Raw genomic sequence first — 26694 nt, forward strand, 5'->3', positions numbered from 1 at the left:
TGCTAACTTTTCTTTATTCTTTTTTTCTTTTTGTTCCTCGGATTCCAATCTTTCAAATGACCTTTCAGCTCACTGATTCTCTTCTCTGCTTGTTCAAGTATATTCTTGAACCTCTAGGGTAAAATTTTTATTTTCTCATTTTGTTCATATTATTGCTTTCCTGATTTACTTTAGCTCTTTGATTCTGTCTTACTTTAGCTCTTTGAGCATGTTTACAACAATTCTTTGAAAGTTTTTGTCTAGTAAATCTGATGCATGTATTTCTTCAGGGGCTGTTTCTGGGAATTTATTTTTTTCCTTTGAAAGGGCCACATTCTGATTTTTTTGAATGCTTTGCCATGGTTGAAAACTGGGTGTTTGCACAGTCACTCTCCAAGCCTGCAACCTAGTGTGGATGATCTTCACTAATTAGCAGGCCCTTTAACCTTGCCATTAGTCCAGGGTAAAGGTTTAAGGTTTTCTCAAGTATTTTCTGGGTGTGTATCCTGTTTGGTTCTCTGTTTGTGATTTTTTCCCTCTTGATTTTTCCTGGCTGTTTGGAAGTGTCTTCTCGGGGCTTCAGAGGTTCCATTATACTCCTTTTCCCACATCTCTTGCATCACGTGTTCACTGCAATCCCCTCCCTGCAGTTTCCATATGTTATGATGCCCACCACTGCTTTCCACAGTTGCCAGTCTGAGACCTAAACTATGCAGTCATTCCCAACTCCAAGCTTCAATTCATATTAAGATAGAAAATAGTCCCTTGGGTAGTCCACAGACTGGCCAGGATGTTTCAAAAATGTTCCACTTTGCTTCTTCCTTTCTTCCCTCTTGAGGGAGTCAGGAACTGGGCTGCTTCCTTCCAAATGCACCATGCCATACTGGGGAGGAGGTGGGTCAAGGGTGAGTAAAATGCCATTAAATTTTCTCTATTTTCAATTTAGGTTTTTCTTGACTAAGTGTTTGCTTTGTTGCCATACATCACTGACTGATTTCCAGAATTCCTAAAAAATTTTTTCCAGTCTATTTGATGTTTTTGTGGAAAATCAGGGGACTGGATCTTGCTACTTTGTCACCTTGCTGATGTCACTCAACAGACCAATTATTTTAAGCTTAATGTTCGGAACCACAGCCAAGCTCACTCAGCGTACAGCTCCTAGGGCCTTTTCAGAAGGCCAGGCAACTTCTCCAAGGTTATTTTCTTGCTTCCCTTCTTCCTTTGCTCTATTCTCTTTCTCCTTAGTACCTTCTTCTATCACTCCAAGTATCATCTCTACAAAGATAATTCCTAAATTTATATTTTCAATTGGTACTTTACTTCAAAGATCTGTAACTCAATCGTCTGCTGATAATTTTCCCCAATGATTTTCTAATTCTTGAACTCAAAATATCACATAAAACCAAATAACTTCCTTTATCAAAATCAGCATTCTTTTTTTCTGTGCCTGGATCATCAATCTTCCATTTATCCAGGCTAAAAATCTTGGAAGTGATATTTGTTCTTATCTTCTCATACTACAAGTTTGAAAATGTGTATGTATCTTATTACTAAAGATTATGAATGGGGAATACCTAACTTGCTTGAACTTTTCAAAGTTCAATCTCACTTCTGGAAGTAGACCAATAAGGAGAAATTAGTGATTTACACTTGGTACATTTGAGTGTATAATTTTAAAAATAAATGCTTCATAAAATAAAATCCAAAAAATGTCAAAATGATGTATAAAGGTTTTCTCACAAAAATGTTTTAGAAAAATGTAAATTTAAAAAAAAAGTAATGAATGAGATCAAATTTCTAAACTCTTATTTCATTGTGCTATAGAGAATGTAATGGTCAATAAAACTGAATTTCAGCAAGTCTAGCATCTCACATTAAAATGGGAATAATTATGTTGTCTCCTAATAATTATAGATGCCTCTGTAACCCCCTCATATGAAGCTGTCTAGTGTTATATCAAACAGGGATTGGGCAATGGAGTTAGATGCAGGAGAACAAAAAGATAAGTCATTTGCTTCATTATTGCCAGTTCTGGGCCATTATTCCTTTAAACTTAAGCAAAAAGCCAATCACAAGGTATTTCAATTATACCAATCTCTCCTCAAAACAGTTATCTTCCAAGATACTAGTCATTTCCTTACATTCAAGAATTTTTGCTCTTCGCTTCACAACATCTCTCTAAATGTTCTTAAATCTACCACCATTCTAGGAGAAGTGCTCTAGTCTTAACTTAAGAGTTTCCTGAATTCCTCAATCTCCTTCCAGCTATCCACTTTCACGACTCATTATGAAAACAGAAGATACTAAACATCAATCTTTGCTCACTGACAATAATCCCTCCTTTGAACTCACATTCTTCTACTCCCTCTGTATCTGTCCTCTCACTCCATGAAGACTTTTTTGTTCTTAAGTCATAGACTCCTTCTGGGTCAGCTTCTTTCTGATTTTAGCTTATATCTCAAAGCACACAACTTCGATTGCTTTTCTATGTACTTTCGGGTCACCTAACCAAAAATTCTTTCACTTTAACTCTACAATCTCTTAATCTTGGATCTGGCCATCCAATTACTTTTACATTAAGAAAGCTGTTGAAAGAATAACCAGCAAACACGGATTGACACTACCAAAAATTCATGATAAAGGTTGGATGCCACATTTTTCTTCTTTCACTTAACTGAAGCTTTCAAGTCTTTGTTATCAGTTTCAGACTATCCTAAAATCCTAAAGTCATTTCACTCAGTAGATGATCTTATCTTGTATCTCACAGGAAAAAAAACAGACTCTCACAAGAAAATCTACTTTTTGTTTGATTTTTTTAATCAAATAAATCTGACATATAATATTGTGTAAGTTTAAGGTGCATAGTGAGTTAATGATACATTTATTTTGTAACACAATTGTTGTAGTCATACTTAACACATTAAATAATTATATTATAATATTACGTTTATATTCATTATAACGTGCATTAGATCTCCATGGCTTATTTACTACTTGTTATAAATTTAAACACCACCAATCTTATCTGTCTCTCTCCATCTCCCAAGTAACCATCATTTTACTGTTGTTTTTTTTTTACAGGTTTGACTTTTTTTGGATTCCAGATATAAGTAATACATGATAATCCCTTTAAACTTCCTGCCATCTCCACTTCTTACACACAAAATTATTTTCGTTTGCAGCTATTTTTCTCTCCTGTGCCCTCCAATTCTCAGAGGAATGGGTGTTTCTTCACGTTCAGAGTAAATTCCTTAACCTATTTATGAATCTCTAGCAACCAACTGGTTGGCCATATTTCCTTCCTCTTCCTCTTCTGTTTTTCAAATATTCCTTCACCCTACACATTATAATTCGGACATACACACTCAGGACTATAATGAAGTTGTTCTATAATCTATATCTATAATCTCCAATTCAGGACATTTTCACCTCTATGTCCCATAGGTAACCAAACGATTGCCATTCATTTTTCTTTAGTAAATTGAAATGTAATAATCAGTTCAGTTCAGTTCACTCAGTTGTGTTCGACCCTTTGCGACCCCATGGACTGTAGCATGTCAGGCTTCCCTGTCCATCACCAACTCCCAGAGCTTACTCAAACTCATGTCCATTGAGTTAGTGATGCCATCCAACCATCTCATCCTCTGTTGTCCCCTTCTCCTCCTGCCTTCAATCTTTCCCGTATCAGGCTCTTTTCCAATGAGTCAGTTCTTCACATCAGGTGGCCAAAGTATTGGAGTTTCAGCTTCAGCATCAGTCCTTCCAATGAATATTCAGGACTGATTTCCTTTAGGATGGACTGGTTGGATCTCCCCGCAGTCCAAGGGACTCTCAAGAGTCTTCTCCAACACCACAGTTCAAAAGCATCAATTCTTCGGCACTCAGCTTTCTTTAGAGTCCAAATCTCACATCCATACATGATTACTGGAAAAATCGTAGCTTTGACTAGATGGACCTTTGTTGGCAAAGTAATGTCTCTGCTTTTTAATATGCTGTCTAGGTTGGTCATAACTTTTCTTCCAACGAGCAAGCGTCTTTTAATTTCATGGCTGCAGTCACCATCTGCAGTGATTTTGAGGCCCCCCAAAATAAAGTCTGTCACTGTTTCCATTGTTTCCCTATCTATTTGCCATGAACTGATGGGACCAGATGCCATGATCTTAAGTTTTCTGAATTTTAAGAAATTCAGAGTTTTAAGCCAACTGTTTCACTCTCCTCTTTCACTTCATCAAGAGGCTCTTTAGTTCTTCTTCGCTTACTGCCATAAGGGTGGTGTCATCTGCATATCTGAGGTTATTGATATTTCTCCCAGCAATCTCGATCCCAGCTCGTGCTTCACCCAGTGCAGCGTTTCTCATGATGTATGTAACATATGTATATTAATAGGTGGGCTTCCCCGAAGGCTCAGGGGTAAAGAATCTGCCTACAATGCAGGAGACGCAGGAGATGAAGGTTCGATCACTGGGTTGGGAAAATCCCCTGGAGAAGGAAATGGCAACCTGCTCCAGTATTCTTGCCTGGAAAACTCCATGGACAGAGAAGCCTGGCAGGCTACAGTTCAAAGGGTCACTGGACATGACTAAACACACAGGCATGGCATATTAACAGGTATATAATTATATATTTATATATACTAAAGTGCAAATTGATGGTTGCCACTTATTTTTATACTCCTGATCTTAGACCACTGCTTAGCACCAATATGTGTGTTGAGCCAATTCCACACTACTCTCTATCCTATCTATCCTCTATCCCACTGTCAGGAAGACTTTTCTAAAGCACGTATTAAGTCCTTCAATATATTTTGAATGAATAAGAATACAGTACAAAACTACTTGGTTATAATCATCATCATAAGGCCCTAATCTATCTTCACAGCTTCTTTTCCTGTACTCCCTCACTTCTGAGTTTTTACTATATATATTTCTCTCCCTGCTTTCAGGATCCATCTTCCCTAATTTACGCAGCTGCTCCTAATCTTGACTCAAGGGTTGGGTTTAGTGGTAGGCTTATGACCTGATCCTCCTAGAGTGAGTTAAGTACCTCTTCACTGTGCTCACATGTTATCCTGTACAGATCTCTACAGCACTTAGCATGCCATAGTATTAACTACTGATCTTTTTTACTTACTGAAAGTCCTTAAGGACATAAACCATATTTTATGTCAGTATTCTCAGAACCTTAATAAGAGCTCAGTATATAGCAGACACTCAATAATGTTTCTTAAATAAATTAGAATGTCTAAAGTTTAACATTTTTTCTTCTCCTATTTTTGAGAAACATAAAAAATATTTCCCTTTCCCCTCTTTAGGATAGGTGCCATAGTGAATAAAGGTTTCTTCCACGGCAGAGATTAAATTATACGAGTTTTCAGTTGCTTACTACTGGCCAGGGCAGAAAGATCAGGAGATAGAGAAATACCTGTCTCTATCTTATCGCAAGCATATCTCAATATTCCTATTCCCTAATTCTGTATTTCCCAATGTCCCTAGAACAGGCACAGCATTGTTGAAGTTTCTTAAAGAACCTAATGAGAAAATAAGAATAAAAGCTGGGCATTTTTGTTACTCTTTTAAAAAAGTGATTTTGCTTTATACATGAACTGGAAAGGAAAACAAATCCAAATTCTAAACTTCACTTCAATAATCGAGAAAGTGTCTGTCATTATCCTATCTCTGTTTCTCTTATGCATCCTTACTGAAGATCTCTAGACCATTAAGTTTACCTATATAACTGGGAGTATTCTTTTGTAAATCAATATGAGAATCACAAAAAAAAAGATAATTTTTGAGAAATGGAGTACAGTATGGATAACACTAGTTTTACAGTAGATGTATCAAATAGAAAAGAGAAAGGGAATTGTGTATTCCTATACTTATGGAGAAAACTAAGAACTGCATGGCTAGCATATTTCTTAAGACTTCAGAATATCACAGACTAATAAAAAAAACTTTTTTTTTTAATTGAGGGAACCAACATTCAGATCCTCTACTTTCAACAGCCTTACAGGAATAATTTAACATAGCACGCCTTAAGCTATTTATCTTCAGAAAGGCCTATTTGCAAGGCATCTGGGAATGTAATCTTTGAAAACATTTCTTAAGTGGTAAGATTTTAAGTGCTGTGCCAACCTACTTAGACTACCATGAGATTTATGGTGAATAACTACTTTCCTTCTGACACAGGGTGCCTATGTAACCAACCCTTAAATATACCCCAAGCTCTTGAGTCTCAAATGGAGTTCCCCATGCCAAAGCACTGCATGTATGCTGGGTGAACTTCTGAAGCTGGAGAGAGCGCACCCTGTACGCCTCCTCACAGAAGGGGAAGAGCATAGGAAACCTGCATATGGCTTCCTCCAGACCCCACTCAGCATCTTTCTCCATCAATGATCTGGCTGTTTCTTTACTAGTCTCGGTAATAAACCTTAACTCTGAATATGACAGTTTTACTAAGTCCTGTAAATCCTTTTAGAGAATTGCAGAATGTCTGGGTGTACTGGGGACTCCCAAAACACTAAGTAATGATACTAAATAAGCAAAAAAAAAAACCCCAAAACTCTATGATTATCATTTGACAAATGGGTATGTTAATAAAATTTTGCTCTTTATTCTGACAGTATAGAAACATAGAAACAGTATCAGAATAAAGTATAGAATTTTAAATGGAATAAACTTAGCATTATAAGAAGTTCATTACCTTATTCTTATTTTCCTCATTTTACTGTAGGTTGGTGAAAACCTTATCAAGGACCATTAACAGACATGCCGAGGAACTACTTAACCAGGTAATTTTTGCCTGGATACACCTTTCTTCCAATTTACTTTCTTTAGAAACTGCAAACACTAAGCGGAAATTTTATGTGAACAGGAGTATTTTAAGAAGCTGAAACTTCTGGTAAGACATTAATGATTTCACTGAAATAAGTTTATTTTTAACTTATAGTTAAAGAATAAACTAATAACAAATTTAGTTCCAGGATATTTTAAGATTTGTATAGTCTTCCAGTCAGCCAAGTAGCAATATGAAAAAAACAAACAAAAAAACTAGCTGAGATAGTGATACTCTGACTTTTAGTTTGTCATTTTACTTAAAAATTATTCATGGAAGATAACATACTTATCTTTCCTCAATACAATCATCTTAAAATGAATTCTTTCCATAGGTCACAATATTCTTTAAAAAGTTAGCAAATAAAAATCTCAAATTTCATCTACTAATATATCCCTGTGTTTTAGTTCTTCAAGAAGTTCTTTAGTTCTAACAATATAATATTTTCCATTGCAAAAGATTCAAATCCCATTCACCAGGATAAATAACAACTTTCAAAACTAAAACCACATACCTTTTGCTGTAGTTCTTTTACTGCAGAATCTCTATCCATGCATGCCTGTCGAAAGGCTTCATAAGCTTTATTGAGTTGCTCGCCAATGTTTTTATCCATTCCTCTCTGTCCTGTTGCATCACTATAAATGATGGAGTAAATGACAGATCTGGAAAATAATTGAACAATTTAGATAGCTATCAAGTAGAAATCATTTTTAAAAAGTGCCTCAAAGACAGTTCTGCATTATTTATCCTGAACATTATGGAATCAAATACTATAAAGTTTTTAAAAGCATATTTATTTATTTCTTTGGCCATGTCAGGTCTTAGTCACAGCACATGGGATCTTTCATTGCGGTGCCTGGGTTCCTGAGCCACAGGCTTCAGTCATTGTGGTGTGTGGGCTTAGCTGCTTTGTGGCATGTGGGATCTCAGCTCCCCAACCAGGGATTGAACCCATGAACCCTTCATTGCAAGGCAGATTCTTAACCACTAGATCATCAAGGAAGTCCCCATATAAAACAGATTTATAAAGGCAAAAAAGTCTCATATAAAATCCTGATCATATTTTAATCCTGGAATATTGTGAAACCTTAACTTCTACAATTTTGAAATATTCTTTATGAATGTTTAAGGAGTAATTAAGGTTCCAGTTCATAAAGATGCTACTTTGCAAATGGTATTCAATAAATGCAAGTTAAAAATGGAAAAATATAAAAGGTCACTTGTTATTAATCTTTTATTATAGAAATGCACAACAGGCTTAGCAATGTGAGAAGGGATTTCTTTTTACTAAATGGACAGTTACTTCCACTTACAAGGTGAATGCTTGCTATACTGAAATTAGAGCAAAATTAAGTAGATAATAAATGTTTGTGGATGGAGTTCACACTGTTGTTATCACACAGCAATTAAAATGTGTGAAAATGCTCTTATTTTAGCACAAAATCTAGGGAAAACTGCCATTTGATTGTACATTAAAAAAGAAAAATCACACCCCATCAGTCTTACCCCTAATCTATATTAGTTTTCTGACCTCTCTGCTATTTCTGAACTACAGGTGATTTCCTTAGTGGAGGTAATTTAGTTTTATCACTTCAATTTGCATTATATCTCTAAAGACATTCCCTGACTCTGAGCAGAGGATCATCTATCTAATGACTGATTTTTCTTGTCAAGCTGTAAAAACCACATCATGGAGCCTTTCTCTTAATCCTCTGAAAGCCACAGAATAGACAAAGTTGTCTATCAGTCACAGGGGGTTTTGGGGATACCAAATTATTTCACTCCCTTTATGACTGGAAATCCTTCATAATATCAGTCTCTTTCATAACATCTTTATTTTATCTTTGAGTATACCTGCTTTCCATATTTTACATTAAGATATAATTCATATAAAATAAACTCACCATTTTAAAGCATACACTTCTGTGGTTTTCTGTATATTCACAATGTTGCGCAACTATCACCAAAATCTAATCACAGAACATTTTTATCATCATAGAAAGAAACTCTGTACCTACTAGCAGTTAGACCCAATTCTTATCTCCCCTGTAACCCCTGACAATCACTAATTTCCTTTCTGACCCTATGGATGTGCTTATTCTGAATGTTTAAAATCAAAGTATATGCCAGTGTGTCTGGCTTTTTTCACGAAGCATAAAATTTCCAATCTTTAAACATGTTGTAGCATGTAATAGTACTTCATTGCTTTTTATGTCTGAATAACATTCCATTTTATGGATATACTACATTTTATTTATCCATTCCTCAATTAATGGATATTTGGGTTGTTTACACTTTTTGGTTATTTTGAATAAAGTTACAATTTGTGCATACATATCTGTGTGAACACATGTTGTCAATTCTCTTAGATATATACCTAGGAGCAGAACTGCTGAGTCAGATGACAGTCCTTAACTTTTTGAGGAACTACCACAGACATTACAGCCATTTCCACAGAAGCTGTATCATTTTATATTTTCACCAGCAATGACCAAGAGTTCCAATTTCTCCACATTTTCATCAATAATTATTGTCCATTTAAAAATATGTTAGGATCCCACTGGGTGTGAAGTGGTACCTCATTACAGTTTTGATGTTGAGCATCTTTATAGTACTTATTGGGCATTTGAATATCTTCTTTGGAGAAATGTCTAATCAAATTCTTCTGCCTACTTTTCATATATGTGCACACACACATATATGTATATATATACATACATGTATACATATATACACACACGTATTTATATATATGTGTGTGTGTTTATGTAAATCAAATGCCTAGTCAAATCCTTTGCCCACTTGATATGTGCATGTGTGTGTGTGTATATATATATATATATATATATGCATGTATGTGCCTATATGTGCATGCTAAGTCATTTCATTCATGTCTGACTCTTTGCAACCGCATGGACTGTATCCTGCCAAGCTCCTCTATCCATGGAGTTCTCCAGGCAAGAATACTGGAGTGGGTTGCCATGTCCTCCCTTCTCCAGGGGATCATCCCAACCCAGGGATTGAGCCTGCATCTCTACATCTCCTGCATTGCAAGCAGGGTTCCTTACCATTAGTGCCACCTGGGAAGGCATATATATACACACATAAACATATATGTGGAGAAGGCAATGGCAGCCCACTCCAGTACTCTTGCCTGGAGAATCCCATGGATGGAGGAGCCTGGTAGGCTGCAGTCCATGGGGTCGCTAGGAGTCGGACACGGCTGAGCGACTTCCCTTTCACTTTTCTCTTTCATGCATTGGAGAAGGAAATGGCAACCCACTCCAGTGTTCTTGCCTGGAGAATCCCAGGGACAGGGGAGTCTGGTGGGCTGCCGTCTATGGGGTCACAGAGTCGGACACGACTGAAGTGACTAAGCAGCAGCACACACACATATGTGTATATGTGTATATATACATGTGCATGCATGCTCTGTCGTGTCTGACTCTTTGTGACCCCTATGAACTGTAGCCTGCCAGGCTCCCCAGTCATGGAATTTACCAGACAAGAACACAGGAATGGGTTGCTATTTCCTTCTCATATATATTTATGTATATGTACATGCATATATATAATTTGCAATATTTTCTTCCATTCTGTAGATTATATTTTTGTTTGATAGTGTCCTTTGACAAAGTTTTAATTTTGATGAAGTCCAATTTATCTTTTTTCTTTTGTTCTTGTGCTTTTCATATCTAAGAAACTCCTGACTAATCCAACCAAGATCACACAGATTTTCACCTATATTTTCTTTTAGAAATTTTATTTTAGCTTTTACATTTAGACCTTTGATCTGTATTGAGTTAATCTATGTAATACAGTATGAGGTAGGGCTCCAGATTCATTCCTCTGTATGTGGCTGGTGAGTTGTCCTGGCATCATTTGTTGAAAAGGCTATTCTTTTCCCACTGAATGCCCTTGGCATCCTTGTTGAAAACCAGCTGACCATACATCACAATGCCCTTAAATACCTAGGTAATATTTCAATCCTATCAGGCAGGCTTTAAGATACTAAGCACACTCCTACATCATTTTCTAGACTTGGTAAAGAATAATTTTCAAGGATTTTATTATGGGGATCAAACTACAGAAACTCTTCAAGAGATGGGAATACCAGACCATCTTGAGAAACCTGTATGCCGGTCAAGAAGCAACAGTTAGAACCTTGTATGGAACAACTGACTGGTTCAGGATTGAGAAAGGAGTACAACAAGGCTGTTTATTGTTACTTTGTTTATTTAACTTATACGCAGAGCACATCATGAGAAATGCCGGGCTAGATGAGTTACAAGCTGGAATCAAGACTGCTGGGAGAAATATCAACAACCTCAGATATGTAGATGATACCACTCTAATGGCAGAAAGCGAAGAGGAAATAAAGACCCTCTTAATAAGGGTGAAGGAGGAGAGTGAAAAAGCTGGCTTAAAACTCAATATTAAAAAAACTAAGATCATGGAATCCAGCCCCATCACTTCATGGCAAATAGAAGGTGAAAAGGTGAAAGCAGTGACAGATTTCATCTCCTTGGGCTCTAAGTCACTGTGGATAGTGACTGCAGCATGAAACTGGAAGATGACTGCTTCTTGGCAGGAAAGCTGTGACAAACCCAGACAGTGCGTTAAAAAGCAAAGACATCACTTTGCTGACAAAGGTGTATAGTCAAGGCTGTGGTCTTTCCAGTAGTCACGTATGGTTGTCAGCGCTGGACAATAAAGAAAGCAGAGTGCTGAAGAATTGATGCTTTCGAATTGATGCTGGAGAAGACTCCTTAGAGTCCCTTGGATAGCAAGGAGATCAAACCAGTCAATTTTAAAGGAAATCAACCCTGAATATTCATTGGAAGGACTGACGCTGAAGCTGAAGCTCCAATACTTTGGCCACCTGATGTGAACAGCTAATTTATTGGAAAAGACCCTGATGCTAGGAAAGATTGGAGGCAGAAGGAGAAGAGGACGACATAGGATGAGATGTTTGGATGTCATCACTGACTCAATGGACACGAACTTTGGCAAATTCCATGAGATGGTGATGGAAAGGGAAGTCTGGAGTGCTGCAGTCCATGGGGTCATAAAGAGTTGTGGACATGACTTAGCGACTGAACAACAACAACATTATGGGGATCACAGTGTTTTTACCTTGTGAAGCAATGAAGTGACTGAAGTAAGTGAAGTTGCTCAGTCGTGTCCGACTCTGCGAACCCATGGACTGCAACCTACCAGGCTCCTCAGTCCATGAATTTTCCAGGCAAGAGTACTGGAGTGGGTTGCCATTTCCTTCTCCAGGGGATCTTCCTGACCCAGGGATCAAACCCAGGTCTCTCGCATTGCAAGCAGACGCTTTACCGTCTGAGCCACTAGGGAAGCCCTGAAGCAATGAAAGTGATAGTTTTTTTGGCATTCCAGTTAGGAAGTCTGTTTTGATTGCTACCTCTGATAGATGGAAAAGATGAAATACTGTTAAGATAATTAACATTGCCAGGATCTCTAACATACCATAGACACTATGGAAACAGAGCAACTAGCATTAGTACAAAGCATCATTTTAAGTATTTATTTAGATACTATTATCATTCAAAAAAGGATTTAGGGTGGCTTTAAAAAGCACTTGAGATTAAAAATAAGTATATGAGCAGGAAAAGAAAAGTAAGGGTAGGGAGCTATAGGGACTATAGCATATTATAATATGCTCATACAGAAATTAGACAATTTAAGTAGCTATGTGGCTTGAGTGCCTAAAACTGTCTTAACAAACTGCAGATGTCATAATAAACTGTCAATGTAAACCATACTTAAATTTTAAAATCTGGGAAAAACAAGTATCTTGAACTGGGAACTCATCTAGTTTCTTGTTTTATTCTGTCACTGACTGACTGTGGGACCTTAGTTCAGGGCTACTAAATCTTTTTGGACTCAAGTTTCTCTCCCTTCAAACAAAAAAAGATGTTTGGATTTGATTTCTAAGAAACTTCTTTGTTCTACACCTCTTGCGTCTGTGAATGAAAAATGCATGTCTGTTCCATCAAGAAGGTGCATTCTTGTTTTTAAAAATGTAAATACAGTACTATAAATAGCTGCATCATATGCAAGTAAATCATGTGGAGTCTTCATTTCAGGTCCTTGAATTAGATCACACAAATGTCACTATGAAGAGTTACTGAGTAAATTCCACATGGATGCATCCTATTTCCTGAAGTAGAATGTATGCTGGGGAGATATGATTCAGGTCAATACAACTAAATAAATGATACATTTAATTCCTATCTCACAGCCAAGAAGAAAATTGGGTGTCAGATCAGTGACACTGACTAGAGAAAAAGGAAACAGTCTCTGGAACCCAGCTAGTTAAACTGGACATATTTCAAATATTAACACCCTGAACTTTAAAGCCACTTGTTCCTCTATTTTTTAAAGCATTTGTTAAGTGTAAAATTAATTTCACAATTCAAGAGGTAGTCACATTTCAATTACATTTTGGTATCCCTTCTTCAAATGTTGCTGGGCTCCAAGGAAACGGTTTTATTTATAATAAACATGTCCAACTCAAACCTAATGGCTACTGTGCTGTGCTTAGTCACTTAGTCGCGTCCAACTCTTGGTGACCCCATGGACTGTAGCCCACCAGGTTCCTCTGTCCGTGGGGATTCTCTAGGTAAGAATACTGGAGTAGGCTGCCATGCCCTCCTTCAGGGGATCTTCCCAACCCAGGGACCGAACCCATGTCTCCTGCATTATAGGCGGATTCTTTACTGTCTGAGCTACCAGGGAAGCCCCTAATAGCCACTACCATCCCCCAAACCCAGGAGGCCCAAGCTAGAGCCACTTCTGCCATGGAAACACTCTTTTTAGTTATGGTTTCACTCTTTAAAATGTGTTTTCAGGAAAGCCCTCTGTGCTAATTTATGTCTGGGTTTGGTTTGCTGGTTTCCTTATACTTATACCAGGAAGAGATTAACTCACCCAACACTATAGCTGGGTGGGCAAAATACAAAGCATGCCACCCCTAGGGTAATCCTCTTGAAGTCAAGGTAGTCTTGTCATATCCACCTCTACTACTCTGACAGTATTTCCTTTTTTCCTTTGGGTACTTCCTGTAAGATGGAAGATGGAGAGGGCAGCAAGTTCCTGTTCTACCTCCCAGGTCCAGCAGGTGCTCGTCCAGTAGGAAGCACTAAGAAAATTCATGGGCATCAGGCTGCTTTCTCTTTTCATTGATCCTTGGTACATAATGAAACTGTCTTGTAGTAGGAAAGTCAGCCTGCACAAGGGCGATAATTTTATTTTCCCTTGGTAAAATTTCCCAGCTCCAACAAAGATGTATCGACTACAAGGGCCAAATTTTAATTTTAATAAAATATATACCATTACTATCCAATTAAATGAGAAAAAGTAAAGCACATGTTTGCTTAATACATATAACGCACTGTGCAGATGCAGCAAGGAGCTTTAGGGATACTGCCACCTTAGTTTTATGTGCCTTTTACGAAGTTTTTTCCCACCAGTTCTTCATTTCCTACTACTCATATTTCTATTTGACTGACAAGGCTCAGAGGAGTTAAATGACCTGAGTATATCTACAAAGCTATAACTGAGTGACTAGGACTAAGTTTCTGAAAATCTTAGTTCAAGGATTGTTTTTTACAGCCAGCTGCAAAATATTCTCCCAGGATGCCATGATGGATATTTCATTCAATAAAACAAAAAACAAAGCCTGGGCTGGGCATCACTGATGTTCTCACCATTGTGAGAACAAAACAGACACGAAACTCACCCTCATGAAGGCACCACTAGCTGTAATTTAAAGAATATATATGAGTACCTGGATATATCTAAAGGCTAGAGTTTGGAAAGCAGAGTGCTCACATCTAATGATTATGAGGTTTAGGAAAGGCTTTGAGAGGTAGATGTCACCTGATTTGGGTTCTGAATTATGAGTAGGAATGACTGCACCCATTCCTTTTATTTGACTATCAAATAGCAGTCATCCTTTCTAAAACAGGCTCCTGATAGCTATAAAGACGTTTTTAGTGCTAGATAATACTCATTCGTCACTAAAACAGGCCAGGATTATATATATTTCATGTGCATTGTCCAGCCTGAATTTCCAGATCAGAACCACTCTGTAAACCTGAGACAACTGTTAAGTATACCACTGACAGTTACTTAGAGAAATGATGAACTAGCCTAGTGTTTGCCCTACGATGCTTGAGATGAAGCAACGGTGGTAATGACATCAAGGGCAAGTCCTGCCTCCTGTGGACCTCGATTTTCCTTGCTTTTAAAATGAAGGGGTTAAAGATATCAATACAAGATGGTCAATACCAAAATCAGATTATATTCCTTGCAGCCGAAGATGGAGAAGCTCTATACAGTCAGAAAAAACAAGACCAGGAGCTGACTGTGGCTCAGATCATGAACTCCTCATTGCAAAATTCAGACTTAAGTTGAAGTAAGTAGGGAAAACCACTAGACCATTCAGGTATGACCTAAAATCAAATCCCTTATTATTACACAGTGGAATTGACAAATAGACTCAAGGGATTAGATCTGATAGACACATGGCCTGAAGAACTATGGATGGAGGTTCATGACATTGTACAGGAGACGGTGATCAAAACCATCCCCAAGGAAAAGAAATGCAAAAAGGCAAAATGGTTGTCTGAGGAGGCCTTACAAATATCTGAGAATATAAGCAAAAGGCAAAGGAGAAAAGGAGAAATATACCCATTTGATGCAGAGTTCCAAATAATAGCAAGGACAGATAAGAAAGCCTTCCTAAGTGATCAACGCAAAGAAAGAGAGGAAAATAATAGAATGGGAAAGGCTAGAGATCTCTTCAAGAAAATTAGAGACATCAAGGGAATAGTTCATACAAAGATGGACACAATAAAGGACAGAAATGGTATTAAGAAGAGGTGGCAAGAATACACAGAAGAGCTATACAAAAGAGATCTTAGTGACTCAGATAATCAAGATAGTATGATCACTCACCTAGAGCCAGACATCCTGGAATGGGAAGTCAAGTGGGCCTTAGGAAGCATCACCATGAACAAAGCTAGTGGAGGTGATAGAATTCCAGCTGAGCTACTTCAAATTCTAAAAGATGATGCTGTTAAAGTGCTGCACTCAATATGGCAGCAAATTTGGATATCTCAGCAGTGGCCACAGGACTGGAAAAGGTCAGCTTTCATTCCAATCCCAAAGAAAAGCAATGCCAAAGAATGTTCAACTACCACACAATTGTACTCATTTTACATGCTAGCAGAGGAATGCTCAAAATTATCCAACCGAGGCTTCACTAGTATGTGAATGGAGAACTTCCAGATGTTCAAGCTGGATTTAGAAAAGGCAGAGGAACCCATATCAAACTGCCAACATCCACTGGATCATAGAAAAAGCAAGAGAATTCCAGAGAAAATATCTACTTCTGCTTCATTGACTACACTAATGCCTTTGACTGTGTGGATCACAACAAACTGTGGAAAATTCTTAAAGAGATAGGAATACCAGACTACTTTACCTGCTTCATGAGAAACCTGTATGCAGGTCAAGAAGCAACAGTTAGAACTGGACACGAAATAATGGACTGGTTCCAAATTGGGAAAGGAGTACATCAAGGCTGTATAATGTCACCCTGCTTATTTAACTTATATGCAGAGCACATTATGCAAAATGCCAGGTTTGATGAAACACAGGCTGGAAATCAACATTGCCAGGAGAAATATCAATAACCTCAGATATACAGATGACACCACACTTATGGCAAAATGCGAAGAGGAACTAAAGAGCCTCTTGATGAAAGTGAAAGAAGAGAGTGAAAAAGTTGGCTTAAAACTCAACATTCAGAAAACTAACATTATGGCATCCAGTCCCATCACTTCATGGCAAATAGATAGGGAAACAATGGAAACAGTGAGAGACTTTATTTTGGGGGGGCTCCAAAATCACTGCAGATGGCGACTACAGCCATGAAATTAAAAGATGCTTGCTCCTTGGAAGAAAACCTATGACCAACATAGAGAGCACATTAAAAAGAAGAGACATTACTTTGCTAACAAAGGTCTTCCTCGTCAAAGCTATGGTTTTTCCAGTAGTCATGTGTGGATGTGAGATTTGGACTATAAAGAAAGCTGAGCACCAAAGAATTGATGCTTTTGAACTGTGGTGTTGGAGAAGACTCTTGAGAGTCCCTTGGACTGCAACGAGATCAAACCAGTCAATTCTAAAGGATTGATTTCCTTTAGAACATTCATTGGAAGGACTGATGCTGAAAAGCCAATACTTGGGCCACCTGTTGTGAAGAACTGACTCATCAGAAAAGACCCTGATGCTGGGAAAGACTGAAGACAGGAGGAGAAGGGGACGACAGAGGATGAGATGGTTGGATGGCATCACCGACTCATCGGACATGAGTTTGAGCAAGCTCTGGGAGTTGGTGATGGACAGGGAAGCCTGGTGTGCTGCAGTCCATGGGGTCGCAAAGAGTCAACACAACTGAGCTGAACTAATCAATCCATCCTAAAGGAGATCAATCCTGAGTGTTCATTGGAAGGACTGATGTTGAAGCTGAAACTCCAATACTTGGGCCACCTCATGCGAAGAGTTGACTCATTGGAAAAGACCCTAATGCTGGGTAGGATTGGGGGCAGGAGGAGAAGGGGACGACAGAGGATGAGATGGTTGGATGGCATCACTGACTCGATGGACATGAGTTTGGGTAGACTCCAGGAGTTGGTGATGGACAGAGAGGCCTGGCGTGCTGCAATTCATGGGTCGCAAAGAGTCGGACAGAACTGAGCAACTGAACTGAACTGAAAACTGACAAGATATCATCCTTGTCAACTTTACGATTAGATAACATTTCTAAACAAATACAAAGTACAGAAGCTTTTATTCAGCAAACATTGTGATTTAGTTTTCCTCATAAATGATATCTTAGATTTAAAAATTAAAAACAAGTTAGCATGGCAATTCTGGAGAAGGCAATGGCACCCCACTCCAGTACTCTTGCCTGGAAAATCCCATGGACGGAGAAGCCTGGTGGGCTACGGTCCATGGGGTCGCTAAGAGTCGGACACGACTGAGAGACTTCACTTTCACTTTTCACTTTCATGCATTGGAGAAGGAAATGGCAACCCACTCCAGTGTTCTTGCCTGGAGAATCCCAGGGATGGGGGAGCCTGGTGGGCTGCCATCTATGGGGTCGCACAGAGTCGGACATAACTGAAGCAACTTAGCAGCAGCAGCAGCAGCAGCAGCATGGCAATTCATTTCATGATAGTGAGAAGTGTGGAATAAAGTTACATGGGATGTCCTAGAAGAGATGATACGATACTGTGAAAATATGTGATATGAGAATACATGATGTAACACTGTGAAAATTAATGACTTTAACAATTATATATTCCCTCCTAACACTTTACTAGGTACAGGCTTTGAATTCAGATCTCAGACCTGCAACTTTTCTGGCTATTTACTTAGTTTCTCTGAGTATTAGTTTTTTATATATAGTTTGTAGGTTTATTGTGAAGACTGAGATCACATGTGAAACATATCTGTTAACTGTTTCTCAATACCCATTCTCTACTCTTCTAGTGTTCCTGAATTTTAGCTGATATGGTCCCGTGACTATGTTCTGGTCATAGGCAAGTAAGTGTAACTTCCAAGACAAGCTCTCTTTTTTTTCCCCTTTCCTTTTCCTTTATTGTGGTGAGTCACCCGAAGCATTGTGATGAGGGCAACACTTCTGGATGGTGGAACAATAAGGGGATGTGGAACGACAGGAATAAAGATGCCTAGGTCCTTGACCCTGTGGAGCTGCTGTATTGGCTCTGGACATCTTTTACTTTGAATTGTCATACATGAGAGAAATAAAATATCCATCTTGTTGGTTTAAGCCACTGCCATTGGGGAGTTCTTAAAAGAAAAGCTGAGCTGTATCCCAATTGGTACCATATTCAAGACTGACCCAGCAATGAAGACACAGTAGGTTCCCATTTTTTCCATGGGAAAGAGACAAACTTATATTGTCTTTGCCTTTTTCTCTAATTAGAGCTTATAATTTAGTAAGGCAAAAACACATGAGCTCACCCAAAGGTTCACTGCAGATATGTGCATTTCATTGTATATAGGTTTTACCTCAAAGGAAGAAGAAAAGAACTGTTAAGTAAAAGTGTAAGCAGTAAAAAGGTATACTAGAAGGAACAATTAAAATGAGAGAACTGTGGAAGGCGTCACAGAGGATCTGACACTGAAATATGAGAATGATTTCAACAAGTAGAGTGAAAGGAGAACGAACATTCACTCTGAAAAAGCAAATGCTCTGAGAAATCACTAGTATAGTGCATTTAAGGACTGGTGGTGAGTATAATATTTATGCAAGTGAGGTATGTATACAGAAAGGATGGAAAGGTCAGGGTGCTAAGACAGGATAGTTGGGGCCACCACATATGACTGTCCTGCACTGAAAAAACCCTATGGGTCCCAATCATGTAGACCATAATTGGAATGAAGCACCCTAGAGTTACAGAGTGTACTAACTACATAAACTGTACACAGCAGACTTAGATATGGCCAGACTGCAATAGACCTTGAATGTCACTCTAATTTTAACCTGCTGACATTAAGGAATTTTCAAGCAGGAGATGAATATATTTTAGAAAGATAAACCAGATACCAGCAGAATACAAACTAATGAGAGAGACAAAGTGAGTATATCCATAGGAAACTATTGTTGTATTCTGGTAAAAGATAAGGGCTTGAACTAGAGTAAGGGAAATGAAAGATGAATGGATTCAAGAGACATTTTAAAGGCAAAATTAACAGGATTCACTGGCCAACTGCATGTGTACAACAGACAAGAAGGAAGCATTCAGTAATTCTGAGCGAGTTGGCCTGGGATGGAGTCCTAGAATGTATATTTTAATAAGCAAAGTAACCGGTTTATTTTGTTAAAGGTGATTGGCCAGCCATATTTTTTAAAATATAGGGCAAACAGCAATGCCAGTCAGCCACAGAGAAATAGGAAGAAAAACTGAGAGAGACAGGAGAGGATACTGAATTCAATTTTGGACAAGAGTGCTAACAGAGACATAATTAACAACAGGCAGGAAAAAATGTACCAACTGAGTGATAACAAAATCTAAAGGAAGAAATGATGGCTAAGTAAGCCTTCCCTCCAGCTACTATTCTTAAAGTCCTGTTTTTAATGTCCTCTAATACTGGCTGACACTCAACCAGGCCAAAATCTTTCTACCAAAAAACAAATAAACAAAAGCTCTACATTGTTTTATTTTTTTTTAAATAAATTTATTTATTTTAGTTAGGGGTTAATTACTTTACAATATTGTAGTGGTTTTTGTCATACATTGACATGAATCAGCCCTGGGTTTACATGTGTTCCCCATCCTGAACCCCCTTCCCACCTCCCTCCCCATCCCATCCCTCTGGGTCATCCCATTGCCCCAGCCCTGAGCATCTACATTGTTTTAAAAGAAAACAGTGGAGCGAGAAAGAAGCAAAACTCATTATTGTACCACTTTTGTGTCACAAGATATACACCTTTCTTTCTCCCAAATACAAACCGAAATATAGGTCGGAATATTGTCTAGTGCTTGCTGTGTTAACCCTTGCTGCTGCTGCTGCTGCTAAGTCGCGTCAGTCGTGTCCGACTCTGTGCGACCCCAGAGACGGCAGCCCACCAGGCTCCCCCGTCCCTGGGATTCTCCAGGCAAGAGTACTGGAGTGGGTTGCCATTTCCTTCTCCAGGGCATGAAAGTGAAAAGTGAAAGGGGAGTCGCTCAGTCGTGTCCGACTCAGTGACCCCATGGACTGCAGCCCGCCAGGCTCCTCCGTTCATGGGATTTTCCAGGCAAGAGTACTGGAGTGGGGTGCCAGTGCCTTCTCCTGTTAACCCTTATACACTGTTAAATAACAAGAAAAATAACTTTCTGGTAGAGTGTTTGAATGTGTGATTTTTCTTAAGTCTTTCTATTCTACTCTACCAAACTTATGATAATGAAATAGTATTAGTAATCATCTTTCACAGGAGTAGAACAGTTTCTACCTATTTTCTGGTTTTAACTAAAAAAGTTTGAAAAAAAGATCCCTCCATCCCGAAAACAATAGTATAAGAGATGTCACAGGCTGTACCAGATTCATAAAAGGCAAAGTCGTTTTTGAAAAAGTAGTTAAAATTTCATGAGTTAACAGATTAGGGGCCCCTCCAACAACTCTGAGTCATTTACTAAATCACAATCACTATGAAATGAGAGAGCTTGTCTATGAAAAGAGAATGAAACTTCAGGAGACAGAGGACCTTTTTCACAAAAAGGCCTATTTCCTCTTAAACTGCAGTTTAAATTGCTGGGCAGTCATTTAGCCTTGAGAATATTACCAATGATAAATGGGAACAGGCAAGTCTACATAATTATAAGCTGTATTCTGTGCTCTTAACCACTGGCACAGAACTCTTCAAACTCCGGCTTTTAATTTCCCTGAGGACACCTAGAGGCTGTTGGGCCAATGCTTGCCAAGTCACAACTTGTTTTATTAGAAGTAATTGAGAGAACTCCAGTGAGAAAATAAATAAGGTTTCAGAGATTTCCAGATCTCCAATTCCAGGCATTCCCAAGAAATTTAGGGTATGACTGTAAATGTATAATATGATAAAAGTTTAAAACCAGATACAATATTTTTATACCACGCAACACACTTTCTTACTCCTACTGTCAAATACTCCTGAATACAGGACCCCAAGTCTCTGAGGAACCCTACAAACCAACTTCTCAAACCTGTCTCTGTGCCAAAATTACCCATATTTCCACTCTTCAGGGCCACCCAGTTTTTCTCAAATGTGAATACTCAGATCTAGTAAGTCCTAGCATTTGCTATGCTATCCTATTGTGGAGAAGCAAGAGTTTATTAAAAATTTTGATTTGACATTTCATTTCCTTTTGCATCTGGAAAAAATAAAAAGATGCTATAAAATAAAAATTCCAAATCTTATTTTTAACTGAGGCCACATCTTGTGTAAATATATTAGCTTCTCTTAATACAAATCAGAGAATCAAAATTAAAAAGCCTAGTCAACCAAAGATAAAATCAGAGTTGGAGCGCAAAATACATGTCCAAGCTAGACATGCTTGTTGATGGGTGAGAGTGAATAAGTTATAACCTTTCTGTGAACCTCAGTTCCCTCATCTGCCCCAGTTTAGAATGTCTGGGGTACAACATGCTGTAGGACAATAGTTCCCAACCTGTCAGTACATCAGAATAATCCAGGGCAGTTAAAACAAACAAACAAACCAAAAAAACAGACTAACAAACCCTGTCCAAGACTTCTAGGACCATAATTTTTTTTTGGCATGGGGTGGAGTAGCGGGGAGGTAAGTGAGGGTAGAAAAAGAGAGAAACAAGTGTGAGAGATTTTAAATCACTGCCGCAGAGGGTCAAGTTATAATGGGAAAGCACTGAACTCTTAAAAATACTACACAAATATGTATCAAGGCAGGGAAATGGGCTTACGTAAAGTGTCCTATTGTTCCACAGTGATCTGTTTTTTTAATTGTTCTACAAGTGCATAGAATTCAGAATCAAAAATAGCAGTTGCTAAGGTAGATGTTTTTTTTTTTTAAAAAAAAAAAAGGTATTTTGATACTTTGGCAGATGGTTCAGAGCAATAGCACTCTTGCTGATCTTGGTTCATGAAATCTCCACAATTCATCAGTCTATGTGACAAGTGTTTTCTCTACTAATGGAAGAGACACCATTAATGGCATTTGCATTGAAGTTCGTGTTGAAAGACAAATCTGAGACCACAGCTCTTCTCCTACCAAGCAGTCCTTATAATTTGATTCTCCCTGCTACCAACATTCCAAATCATCTTAATTCTTTTTAAATTCTCTATCTACAGATAGTTGATAAAGGACAGAGATCCCAGTGACAGGCCTTCAATCTGAACAGGCACACACACAGCCATGAACCGGAAGATTCTGAACACTAAGAATCTTATATCTGAAAAGCAAGCATCCCAACAATGGTGGTTGTTCCCTATTTCCTCCTGGGAAACATTAGGGACAGGGATAGAGTCTTACACCTACTGAGATAAAAATTACTTGCCGGCTACTTTACATAAACTACCTTATTTTAATCTTCCCTCTCCAGACAATCCACATGGTGGATTCATGTCAATGTATGGCAAACAAATACAATATTGTAAAGTTAAAAATACTGTAAAGTTAAAAAATAGAAAATAAACTAATTAAAAAAGAATAATTTTATATATATAAAAAAAAGTTAAATAAATAAGTTGCCTAATGTCAACAGATTAGAAAAATGGAAGACCCAGATAAATCCAGGTCTCTTTGATGTGACAAGACCAACATCTTAGTTCTTTTCACCATAATTTAATTTCTATTTTATTTTTAATCAAAGCATAATGTATCTATATTTTAATGAGAGAAATAACTTTATAAGGTTTAAGAAAAACAGTAGTCCCTTACTCTCCTCTCCTCCCTCCCCACTTCTTGCTTCACCCAGGCAACAATTTTCAGCTCTTTTGATTCTTTTTGGTATTTATATTTGTATTTCTAAATAATTTGCTAATATTGTCACTACTGATTTCTATTTTACTTGTCTTCCCATTACGCAAGACAAGGATTCAGCTCTCTTTTAAAATCTCCCCTCCCTTTATGTCCTCCTCATCCTTCTAATAGTTACGTACTATTTTTGATTAGATTTACATTCCACTTTTACTTTCTTATGACTGTGTAATGCTATTCACTGCTGAGCCATATAATATACTATGGGTCCTTTTCCTTTCCTGAAAAATATTTTTCCTGAAAAAACTTATTTGCTTTATTTCTTACTAACACAACTCCTCAATAAGTTCAGACATTACTCTATCAATTTCATTTTCTTACAAGGATCTCTCCTTGAGCTTTCTGACTTGCTCAAGTTTAGACTTGTTCATCTCTGTGCCGAGAGGAAAGCCTTCACCTTGAGACCTTCTTTCAACCTGAATTTGATGATTCCCTTTATTCATCTCTCTCTCTAGCTGAATCTTTCATTCTCAGTATCCCAAATCTTCATCCTTCCTGTTTCACTCTTCAATTTGGTGGGGTAAACTCTCTAGTAGCTTTCTGATGAAGTGCTTGCAAAGTAAATTTTTTGAGACCTTGCTGAAAGTATATATTCAGACCTTGCTGAAATTATATTTCAGATAACTGAAAATATCTTTACCCTAAGATTTAACTGACAGTTCGCCAGGTTAAGAGTCCCAGGTTGGAAGTAATTTTTCCTCAGAATTTTGTAAGTTTTGCTACACTCCCTTTTGTTTTTGTTGAAGTTCAGGGCCATTTTGATTCCTGCTCTTGTACTTAACCCATCTGGAAGTTCATCCTTCAGCTGTTGCAAATTTTCTTGAATTACTTTTTGGGCCATTTCATTCCTTCTCTGTGCCTATTTGGGACTCCTACTACCAGGATGTTAAATTTTCTGAAATGGTACTCTAACTCCTCCTACCTCTTTCTTTTTAAACAAACATTTACCCCCTTACTTTAAAGATAAATAAATCTTAAGTTTGTTGTCTTTGACAACAAGCACTGTGATGACAAATGGTGTCTAACCAATTCTCAATAAAAAGTAATAATCAAGGAAAATAGTGTGTTTCTGGAACTCCACTGAGGTGTGTAGCTGAACAATGCTCTACTACCAATCGCCCAGTTCAACCAGAGCAGCTCAACGTTGATTAGTTATACATATTTGGATTTCAAGTTTGAAAAGAATCACACGCTTAAAGGCAGACTTCCACCACCTCCAACCCTTGTGTTTTTTAGTCGCCAAGTCATGTCTACTCTTTGGACCTCATGGACTGCAGAATGCAGTCCCTCACCATCTCCGTGAGTTTCCCCAAGTTCATGTCCACTGAATAGATGATGTCATCCAACCATCTCATTCTCTGTCACCCTCTTCTCCTTCTGCCTTCGATCTTTCCTAGCATTAGGGGTTTTTTCCAGTGAGTCGGCTGTTTGCATCAGGTGGCCAAAGTATTGGAGCTTCAGCTTCAGCATTAGTCCTTCCAATGAGTATTCAGGGTTGATTTTCTTTAAAATTGACTGGTTTGATCTCCATGCCGTCCAAGGTACTCTCAAGAGTCTTCTCCAGCACCACAGTTCAAAAGCATCTTTAACAAGGTCTACTTTTTGTGGACAAGTGTGGGTGATTTAGTAAGTAGAAAAAGGGTCCTCTCCTGGGTTTTCTCTATTGCTGAGATTATTATGCTTCTGGGTAAGTGTTCTACCAGGGTTGACACTTGTGGTAAGAGGCCAGTTCAAATCTAAAGCGATTTCAGGATGGGGTGATTCTAGAGTAACTGTTTACCTCTTCTACTCTGCCCTAGAAAAGAAAGTCACCTGTTTTTCCCAACCCCTTGGGGTATGAATAATAATAACAGTTCATATTCTACTTCAGAAAAGTTGCCATCTTAGCAAAGGAAGAGGTAAGTAAGTGAGTGAGAGATACATCCTGTCTTTTCTATTTAGCTCTATGTTTGACTCCTCAGCCACAAAAAGCAACAAAAGCAAAAAGCAGAAAAAAAGTCAATAATGTAGTATATACACATAAATAAAAGAACATCTTCTGTCTTAAATGGTTAAGGTAAACCTTTGATGGCACTGAAAAGTATATGTGTTTCCTTACTTGACGAAAGGAAATGGAAGAGAACTGTCACTCCTGACATTTACTTACAATCATTTCCCACTTTTAAGAGAGTTCCATTAGTACAAGCAGCCAGTTCCCCAAAATGACAACTTCCATTTCTATTCTCACTTTCCAGGTTGTAAACTTCGGTTATGGATATACCCATAGCACACTGCATTACACTGTCACTGTGTAACACTGTTCCAATCAGGCAGCTGAAATCATAGAAACTTAAATATCATAGATCCAGCAGAGTCAGAATTTACATTTTGCATTCTTTTAATAAGCTGGTTGGCTAAATGCATCAGAATAGATAAGGTAAGACAATCCCACAGATCAAACCCAAAACTCACCAAACTAGGTTCTCTATTTTTCTGGATGTCAGAACTTGGTGAAACTTTCTGTTATCTTCTAAGAGTTAAAAGGAGACTTCCTAGCCAAAGACCACACCCATGAGTCTCAGCATTGTCTCACTTCCTTTTTTATCTCCAGTAGCACTTCTTTTCCTCAAGTTGTATAAAATTCTACGGGTTAAAGTGCAAAACTAAATAGTGTAACACCAAAAGGGAAACTAGACATGTGATGTTCTACCCATCTGAGGCACTGCTCAGTTAGCTTGCTTAGCCATGTTAAGGGGTATCCTTTCCTCTGAGTAGGGGCCATGTTAGAATCTAGAGATGAGGAGTTATCTGGTGATATCTGGAGATAAAGAGTTATCAGTTTAAAATGGTTACCTAATATTAAAAAATCTGTCTTTCATAAATCATATAAAGTAGGGCTCTACAGAATATTCTTGGATGGGGAAAACTTCAAGAGGAAGTTTACATTCAGTATGAGGAGGTGTAAGAACTTTGTGGGAAGAAAGGTCACATATTTTTATCTCCTAGGATTTGTGGCATTTTAATGTTTATAAAAAAGGAAATATGGATTTAAAAAGGCCGAAAAACATCACTATCAAGGGAAAGGCATCTTAGTTTAGGGATAGCAAATATATAAAATCACGAAATTAATCATGGTAAAAGCCACATATTTATTGGCTAGAAATAGTCAAACTACTTAAATATCCCACAAGAACAGTTGATTTTTTTTCGAGTAATTTAAAATCATTGTCATCTTGAAGGGACTTGAGTCCCTGATTTCTGTCCTTAGAGCAAATCATTCTTCATAGCAAAATCACCTGATTGAGTT

The 26694-nt window shown here is 38.0% G+C and overlaps 1 protein-coding gene and 1 long non-coding RNA gene across 30 annotated transcripts in view; both read right to left on the minus strand.

Moving 5' to 3' along the window:
• The window catches only part of TANK (TRAF family member associated NFKB activator), a 94412-nt gene that overhangs the window by 42645 nt on the left and 25073 nt on the right, over positions 1 to 26694 (minus strand). For 25 of the 29 annotated variants that reach the window (XR_014079948.1, XR_014079947.1, XR_014079946.1 and 22 more), the window contains one exon: positions 7325 to 7472. Coding sequence is in view for 24 of the 29 variants with exons in the window: in XM_081581622.1 (XP_081437748.1) it covers positions 7325 to 7472 (148 nt within the window). In the remaining 5 variants the exon portion in view is untranslated. Of the gene's footprint in view, positions 1 to 7324; positions 7473 to 13767; positions 13979 to 25554; positions 25722 to 25859; positions 26031 to 26694 lie in introns of those variants that run through there. The other 4 variants (XM_081581637.1, XM_081581636.1, XM_081581638.1 and 1 more) reach the window with 4 other exon arrangements.
• Positions 125 to 6824, minus strand: LOC145542578 (uncharacterized). Its single transcript, XR_014079951.1, has 2 exons — positions 6788 to 6824; positions 125 to 800 (listed from the first exon to the last, which is right to left on the minus strand). It is a non-coding gene; the product is annotated as an uncharacterized LOC145542578 (long non-coding RNA).

This window comes from Giraffa tippelskirchi, chromosome 3 (assembly GCF_054371585.1).
Source record: "Giraffa tippelskirchi isolate mGirTip1 chromosome 3, T2T-mGirTip1v1.2.pri, whole genome shotgun sequence".
NCBI lineage: Eukaryota > Metazoa > Chordata > Mammalia > Artiodactyla > Giraffidae > Giraffa > Giraffa tippelskirchi.